The 9436-nt window shown below is 37.5% G+C and overlaps 1 protein-coding gene across 1 annotated transcript; it reads right to left on the minus strand.

Annotated features, from left to right (window-relative positions):
- Window positions 1-4563: 4563 nt before the first annotated feature.
- Window positions 4564-4932, minus strand: LOC140863139 (uncharacterized). The gene has a single exon (XM_073266324.1). The coding sequence runs from the start codon at window positions 4930-4932 to the stop codon at window positions 4564-4566; it is 369 nt and encodes a 122-aa protein (XP_073122425.1).
- Between the last annotated feature and the right edge of the window lie 4504 nt (window positions 4933-9436).

The raw sequence follows: 9436 nt of genomic DNA on the forward strand, positions 1-9436 counted from the left end.
TCTCACAGACTGCTAGGCCGCTGATGCAATTGACAAGGACTGATGTTCCTTTTGTCTGGTCAACCGAGGGTGAGCAGAGATTTGATGAGTTGAGTAGTCGACTGACTACCGCGCCTGTTCTTGCTTTACCATATGGATCAGGAGGCTATGTGGTTTATACAAACACATCTCATCAAGGTCTAGGTTGTGTGCTTATACAAAACGGGCATGTGATTGCCTATGCTTATTGACAGTTGTAGACCCATGAAGGGAACAACCTGGTGCATGATATAGAGCTAGCAGCGATCGTGTTTTCACTGAATATTTGGCGCCATTATCTATATGGCAAGCGCTTCGAGATCTTTTTTGACCACAAAAGTTTGATGTATTTTTAAATCAAGCTAAGTTGAACATGCGGCAATGTCGTTGGATGGATCTTCTCAAGGATTATGATTGTGAGATCATGTACCATCAAGGTTCTGCGAATCCAGTTGCAGATTTACTTAGCCTTAAGTGGAGTATTAGTGATCTTTGCACTAGTACAGTATCTAGTGCATTCCAAGAATTTTGTTTTTTGGGCTTCATTTTCAGACACAAGAAAGAAAAACAGGGGATCTGAGTATTTTTTGTGTTATCTGAGCCATTATTGTTTGCCCGTATCCGACAAATTCAATTTTCGGATTTGAAGTCCCAAAAACTAGCCATGCTTACTCAAGGAGACAACACATCTGGTTTCCATATTCAGACAGATGGTTTGTTGTGTTTTCTGGTAGAGTGGTTGTACCTGACGATTTGACCTAGCGAGAAGAGATCTTGTCCCAAGGCCATCATAGTAGATTCATCGTGCACCCAAGGAATGCAAAGATATATAAGGATCTACGTAAAAGATTCTGGTGGAAAGGTATGAAGCATATCGTCTACCATTTTGTCTCTCAATGTCTTGTTTGTCAGCGGGTCAAGGCTGAGCATCGTCGACCCGGTGGTCTAATGCAGAGCTTGGAGATTACAGTAAGGAAGTGGGAGTATATGACGATGGATTTTGTCACCCACTTGCCTATGTCATCCAAGCAGTGTGATGCTATTTGGGTGGTTGTGGACAGGTTGCCCAAATATGCACAATTTATTCTGTATAACCGCGAGTTCAATTTTGATCGCATGGAAAGGTTGTACATCCAAGAGATCGTGCGATTGCATGGTGTCCCTTTGAGCATTGTCAGTGATAGAGATCCAAGGTTCATCTCTTGGTTTTGGGGTAGCTTTCAGTAAGCCTTGTGCACGACCTTGAGTTTGAGTACTTCTTATCATCCAAAGACTAAAGGTCAATCCAAGAGGACTATTCGGACGTTAGAAGATATGCTGAGGATTTCAGTAATGGATTTTGAGTTATCTTGGCAGGAACACTTGCCGGTGATAGAGTTCGCATACAACAATAACTATCATCATAATATTGGCATGCAACCATCCAAGGCGTTATATAGAAGCCGTTGTCGGACACCATTATTTTGGGATGAGGCAGGGGAATGATAGGTCAAAGGTCCGGATTTGATCCAACAGATCATGGACAAAGTTGAGCTAATCAAGAAGTTGGTCCGGCCCGCACAGGACAAATAGACCAGTTATGACAACACTAAGCGCAGACCATTGCATTTGAGGCGGGAGAACATGTCCTCCTGCGAGTATCACTTTTTCAGAAGGTGATGAGAATCGGTTTGATGGGCAAGTTAATGCTGAGATTCATTGGTCCATTTGAGATACTAGAGAAGGTTGAAGATGTGGATTACCGCTTGGCGTTACCACGATATCTCTCTAGTATTCACAATGTGTTCCACGTATCGCTACTTTGTCAGTATATTGCAGATGAGTCGCACATTCTGTATCCGATAGAGGTTCAGTTGGATCCCAATTTTTCGTACATGGAAATACCGCTCAGAATTCTTGACATGATGAACAAGGTGATCTGGAATAAGCATATTCCTCTATTCATGATTCACTAGAAACGTCGAGGCACTGAAGAGGTGACTTGGAAGTTAGAGATTCATATGCGTTCGAAACAACCGGAGTTGTTTTGATTGTAATTACCATTGTACATATCAGTTGTTAATTTTAAGTGCAATATTGTATTGAGAACTTGTTTTCAGTTTTGTTTTATTCTGATTATCCTAGTCTGGATTTCGAGGACGAAATCTCTTAATTGGGGGATAATGTAGTAGCCTGATTCATACTTAAGTTAATAAATTGCCTAAACATGATTAAGGGATTTCCAAATGGGTTTAAGGAGTTAAAAATCGGATTCATAATGATGAAAAATGGTTCCATAGGCTTCAAGTTAATGGACAGTTTGGAAGCTCCGAAGAGTAGTTTGGAAGCACCGAACAAGTTCAAAAGCACCGTTGAACTTCGAAGGCAGAGGGTGAGTTTGGAAGCTCCGAAGAGTAGTTCGGAAGCACCGAACAACTTCATAAGCAACGTTGAACTTCAAAGGCAGAGGGTGAGTTCGAAATCTCCAAACACAAGACCAGAAGGTCCGATTGCCTTTAGATAAGGAATTATGGGATTTAAGATTTGTGACTTGACTTAACATATATCGGAAGCTCCGAACTCCAGTTCAAAAGGTCCTAAATCTATCGGTAGCAGTGTGTTGTCCAATCAGAGACACTCTTTAGGTAGTGGGAGTTAGAAAGGACAATCTCAAGTTCCGAAGAGAGTTTGGAAGATCTAAACAAGAGATCGGAAAATCCGATCGTGGTCTATAAATAGGAGTTCGAGACAGCCATTTCCTCACACAATTTACACTTTCTATCTCGGTTTTAGCTCGATTCTAGCGGTTTTAGGCGGTGGTTTGAAGGCCGGATGATTGAAAGGTGCCACCGAAGTTGTAGCATAGTTGTGCCTAGGTTTTGAGGCCACTGCATAAAAGGACTAATCCACGGACGCAGGAATAAGTCTAGACTCAAATTAACTTCTATGTGTTGTTATTAGTCTAGTTAAGGCTTTTAGTTGGCAACAAGTGATATGATGATTATCTACTTATAGGCTTGGACTAGAGAACCAGTATTTTGCTAGGTTTCTTGGATTGCTAATAGAGGTACAGACGTACTATCCGAGATATCCTGATTCAGTATATATGTTATATGGTTTCATAATTTATATGACATGAATTATGTGCATTTATTATGCCACGATTATTATTGCAACACGCATTATCATTTTTAGCCTATACCTTGATATTACCAGTAGAGGGGTTGCTCAACCCCGAGTTATTTTGTGGATGGATTCCATAGATTTGGGTCCGGATATCCACTTATTCTTATGGTATGGGAGTACCTCCTGATGAAACAGCCCAATGTGCTACATAATATTGAGCCTATTGTTTGAGCTAGAGTCTTCTTCTCCAGATGAATGAATCACGAAACGTTTAATGTGTATGTCTAGTGACCCACTCTCGGATCACCTAGTTAAAAATAATAGAATGCAATTAAATTTTAAAGTACGACTACAAATTAAAACAGCGGAAAGTAATCCTTACAACAAATCAACCGACAAAATACAACCGGCCTTAAAATTCAAGGTGAAATATAGTTTATATAACCCCATCGAAAATAGTACTCAAATACTCACAACCAGAGACTGGAAACAATCAAGATCTATAGAACAGCTTCAACCTCACCGACCGCCCCATCCGGGTCCGTTCAACCTAAGCCTTGCCCTATGTAATGGGGTGTCCAAGACAAAAAAAGGACGTGATGGATAACAACACTCAGTACGAAAGTATGATTATTCACATGCTATGAGTGCTAATGCAAATGTATGGATACCATCACGGTAAACTCTTCTCAGTCATGTGGCTCCATGGTATGTATCACTCAGGACCATCAAATCGAGACGTGGCTCACACATATGGTGAATTTGTGGATATCAGTGACCTAATCCCGTACTAACGGGTCCAACCATCCACTAAAGAATACGGGACTAAGCAACCCCACTATGAGTTATATCAAGGTACAAGCTCAACATGATAATGTATGCAACATAATAGTCATGAAATAATATATGCACATGAAACATGTCATCTAAACATGAAAACATATAACATGCATACTCAACCAGAATATCTCAGATAGTACGTATCTACTTCTAATCAAGCAACATTGCAATTTGGGCTCACAAGTCCAAGCCTATAAGAAAGAAATTACCATATCACACATTTCATACTAAAAGCATTAACTGGACTAATAGCTACTCCCAAAAGATAATTAGAGTCTTATAACTGCATCTATCGTCAGCCCACTGAACGTTTTGAATCTGATTTTCAACTCATTAAACCCAAATTAGTATTCCTTAATTGTTTTTTTACCAATTAAACTTGTTTATGCAATTGATTTCTTAAATAGGTATCAGGCTACAACATTCTCCACAACTTAAGAAATTTTGTCTTCGAAATCCAGACTAAGGTAAAAAAAATTGAAAATCACTGAAAACAATTTTTATTACAATGCCTCAGTTTGCAAATACAACTTAATTTCCCAAAGAAAAGTATAATCAAAAGAACTCAGGATTCTCGGAATGCATTCGACTCTCTAAGTTTCAAGTCGCCTCTTCAGTGCCTCGATGCTGCCACTGAACCATGACTAGCGGAATGCGCTTGTTCCGAAGCACTTTGTCTCTCCTGTCAATAATCTTGAGTGGTCTCTCTACATACGACATGTTGGGATCTAACTGGACATCCATCGGGTTCAGTACTTGTGACTCATCTGCTACATACTGATGGAGTAGAGATACATGGAACACATTATGAATTCTTGAGAGATACGGTGTTAATGCAAAATGGTAAGACACATCTTTACTTCCTATACGATCCCAAATGGGCCAATGAATCTCGGAGCTAACTTTCCCTTCAGAATAAACCTCATCACCTTCCGGAAAGTTTAAACTTGCAAGAACACACTCTCTCATGGCTCAAAATGCAGAGGTCTGCAATTGTTGTTGGCATAACTGGCATGTCTGTACTGTTCGGCTCTGACTCTCTTCTTGATCAGTTTGACTTTATAAACAATCTGCTAAATCAATTCTGGTCCATCAACATTTCATTCCCCCACTTCATCCTAGAATAAGGGTGTCCGACAACAGCGACTATAGAAAGCCTCAAACAATGTCATGACAATGCTGTGATGATAACTATTATTATACGCAAACTCTATCATCGGAAAATGATCCTGCCAGGATAAACAAAAATACATCACTGAAGCCCTCAGCATATCCTCTTATGTCTGAATAGTCCTCTCTAACTAACCGTCGGTCTCTAGAAGATATGTTGTACTTAGACTCAAGGTAGTGCCAAAGGCTCATTGAAAACTACTCCAAAACTGTAAGGTGAACCTCGGATTTCTATCAGTGACTATACTCAGTGTTACCCCATGCAATCGTACAATTGTAGTGACTCGTTCTGAAATCACTTACTTATCAAACTTAAGCATGCAATAAATGTCTTGAAGCACAATAATCTATTAAAATCAGCGGAAACTCAAATGATACAACTAAAACCATCGGTGGAATACAATCGTCACTGAAAACAAGTGAAGATAAATGTTATACAATCCCATCGAATAACAGTACTAAAAATCCATTGCTAGAAACCTGGTATGGAACAAATCCAACCCTGCTGATGCTCAATGACCGCACAGTAGGAAACTCTTGCTCAAAAAAATGGTGACATGGTATGTAGTACGCTGGACCGTCGCATAAAGAGGTGACTCCCATTCCATAAAGAATACGTGGTTAAAAGTAATCGGATCCGAATCCATTGAATCCTTCCACACAATAACTCGGGTTTGAACGACCCCACTATTGGTAATATCAAGGTACATGCTCAAAATGATAATTCATGCAACATAATAATCGTGACATAATAAATGCACATAAGTCTTGTCATATAAACCATGCAAACTTAGAACATGCATACTCAACCAGGATATCTCGAATAGTACGTTTGTACCTCTATCAAACAACTCAAGCAACCTAGAAGCAATGGTTCTCTAGTCCAAGCCTATAAGAAGATAATCACCATATCACTTATTGCCTACTAAAATCCTTAACTAGACTACTAGCTACTCACATAAGCTAATCAGACTCTAGACTTATAACTGCATCCGTCGTTATCCCTTTGATGAAATGGCATCAAAATATAGAAACTAATTAGATACGATCCTTGTAATGTCTTGCTATAGACTGGACGTCAATACAAAGCTCGAAAGCCTTCCAAATCAGTAGAAAACGAGAGAGCAAAGTGGTTGGTGTGATTTCAAAATGAAACTCTCGGCCCCTATTTATAGACGGTGTTCGGAGCATTCGATTCCACGATTTAAGCTTTTGAACAGACTTCGGAGGTTCCGATCTCTAACCACCAAATGCGTTTCCCCGATTGAACAACATACTTCTGCCAACGTAGTTCTGTGTAACACCCCAAAAATTATTTGAGGTGTTTATTTAAAATTTAAACTTAATTTTAATATTTTTAGTATTCTCCTCAAAATATTTTAAATAAAAGTCAATAAATCAAAAATAAAATAAAATTACAAGTATTCTAAAACAAATTAATAAATTATATACATTTTCATTATTTTATAATTTAAAACTTGATACTTGGTGCTCAAGTATCTATTTCTCTTATTTTATTATTTCATTTTTTAAAACTTGACACTTGGTGTTTTAAGCATGACACTTGTCACTCTTTCCCCTTCAACCACCTACTATAAATAGATCTCATTCCAAGTATTTTTTATCAGATTATTTCAGCCAAAAACATGAGTCTAGAGAGAGGAAAGTTGGGAGAAGAGAATAGGAGAAAGTTGAGTGCAAGTAAGACTAAAGAAAGAAAAATTCAAGGAAAAATACCAAACCTTGTCCACAATACCCAAATTTTCACACAACACTACTTCCTTACCCAAAAGTCGAAGTGTGTTAGAGGTGTAATAAGATCTTGAACCAAAGATTCCCAGAAAATTCATTTCCGTGAAGAACAGTTTCTGGAAAAAATTCCAGAAACTTGTGTCCAAGGTAGTGACTTCTAGCTTATTTTTCTTATTATTTTTGGATGAATTTCACTTTGGTTTCCACACAAAAATTGTTCAAAATTTTTTATAATTTTGAAATATGTTAGCCGATCATCTTAAATGTTGTCGAAAGTACATTTTTTAGATGGCCGAATCAAGCATGATCACCATCTGTGTTTTTTCAAAATATGGGCAAATGTTCAACATAAAAATTCTAGATAATCAATAACTACATCTACATGTCAAATTTCAGCCACGCATGGCCACCAGAGAAACCACACGTGCCGCCACACTGGCGCGTGAGTTTCACGCACCATCCCGATTTGTTTGAATTTTAGTTTAGATCATTTATGCACTATTTTTAGACATTTGTAGAAATTTTGATAATATTTAGAGTTTTATTTTAATTGTTATGAATTTTTAAAGCTTTAATCAAGACTTTTCGGTACAATTTTTGTTCAAAAAATGAGGCTAAAAGGTTTCGACACTCACTACCGGTCTTAACCAATCTAAGATAACTAAAATTATTTTTATAGGAATTTACATTGGCTTGGAATCATTGACTGGTTCAGATAGTAAGTATTGAGGTGAGGTTTCTCCCCGTGAGATTTTTCACTACTGCTTCTTTCAATATTATCATTTGATTCAATCTAAGATACTATTATTTATTAGTATATTGCATTATCTCGTGTATTTCTCATTTCATTGATCATATTGTGCTGCATATTTTATCTTTGGACTGTTATTGGTTCATGACTGATTACTGATCGAATACTGATTGAATGACTGAATGAATGAATGACTTAAAGACTGAATGAATTGAGTCCGAACAACGGTTTCTGTACCGGATTTCTAGTCCACTAAACAGTCCAAAATCAAATGATAAACCGAATAACAGTCACTGCATTTCACTTGATAAACCGAATACATATTGTGAGTTCACTGTGACTCGTAAATGATCGATTGTACGGATCTTACTTGAGTTCATGGGGAAAAGTGCTAAACCGAATGTTGGTGGGAGCCACCTCTTTACCTTACGATATTCACTTCAGAATCTTGAACAGTCACTGCATTTCACTTGATAGAATACTTTATACTGATACATTATTACTAATACCTGACATCTCATATTGAAATACTGCACTGATACTGTTTGTCTCGTTATAAATGTATAAAGCCAGTTTATTAACTTGCTAAGTCCTTAAGTATTTAACCTCTATTTTATTTCTATTTATTGTAAATTCCAGATATAGGATTTCAGGATCTCGAGTAAAATCGACATTGTGGAAAGTGAAATGTGAGTTTAGAAAGATTGTGATTACACGAGTTATTGTATCAATATTTTGGTTAACATATGTGTAAATTTAATAATTGATTACGCTTTCGCTACTGTAAATTTGATTGTACTGGATTTAATTGCAAAATGGGGACCCACAGGGTGGTATCAGAGCCCTCTCTGATTATCTTGAAAAATTCTTGGGGATAAATTAGAATCCTTCAAATTTTTATTTTGGGCTCTATGGATTTGACTTAGAATAGAATTCTTAGTACTTACTAGTGTGATCTTATGGGAAAGGAATGAGAAAAATATTACTGGTTGTTTTATCCCAAAAGTTAGCTTTACAAGATTCTCCAATTTTGACTTAAGATGAATCTTGAACGTCAAATTGATGATAATATTATACAAAATCCCTTTTGAATTGATCTCTAAGCACTAATTATGAGAACTTCTGTTTTAAATGAAAAATAGTTTAAAGTTGTGTTTCTTAGTATGTCTTCTTCAAGGAATAGTTCACGCTCCAATCGTGATGAAGATCGTCGCTCGGAATCAAGAGAAAACCAAGAGGAACAAAGTATTCCACATAGAGAGGAAAATCAAAGAAATATGTTTGACGTATTTCAATAATTTGTGCAGTTTTGTGAACAACCACCAGCAAGAAACATTGGCGAAAATAATCGAGGTTTCCAGAGATTTGAAGAATCAACTGAATGGATCCCTGAGCGATTCCTTAGATTTCATCCACCCTAGTTTACGGTACACCTGATTCACAACAAGCCGAGGAATGACTTATTAAAATTGACAGGATTTTCATTGTTCTTAACTACTCAAAGGAACAAAAAGTGAACTTTGCAGTGTATCAGTTTGAAGGATCCTCACATAACTGGTGGAGAGTCATTGAGCACCAGTAGAAGAAAAACAACACGCCCAAAACCTGTACTAACTTTATGCGGAATTTGAGGAAAAGTATATCACCCAGGTAATAATTAACACTCGAGAACGTGAATTTATGGAATTAGTGCAAGATAATATGACAATTGCTAAGTACTAGGCCGAATTTCACCGCTTGATTCACTATGCTACCCGCTACATGGAAGATGAGACAAGAAAGACAAATAAATTTGTTCAG

The sequence above is a fragment of the Henckelia pumila genome, chromosome 1 (genome assembly GCF_033568475.1).
Source record: "Henckelia pumila isolate YLH828 chromosome 1, ASM3356847v2, whole genome shotgun sequence".
Classification (NCBI taxonomy): domain Eukaryota; kingdom Viridiplantae; phylum Streptophyta; class Magnoliopsida; order Lamiales; family Gesneriaceae; genus Henckelia; species Henckelia pumila.

Coding starts and splice junctions, on each gene's coding strand:
- LOC140863139 (XM_073266324.1), bottom strand. CDS start 4,932: ATGAGAGAGTGTGTTCTTGCAAGTTTAAACTTTCCGGAAGGTGATGAG.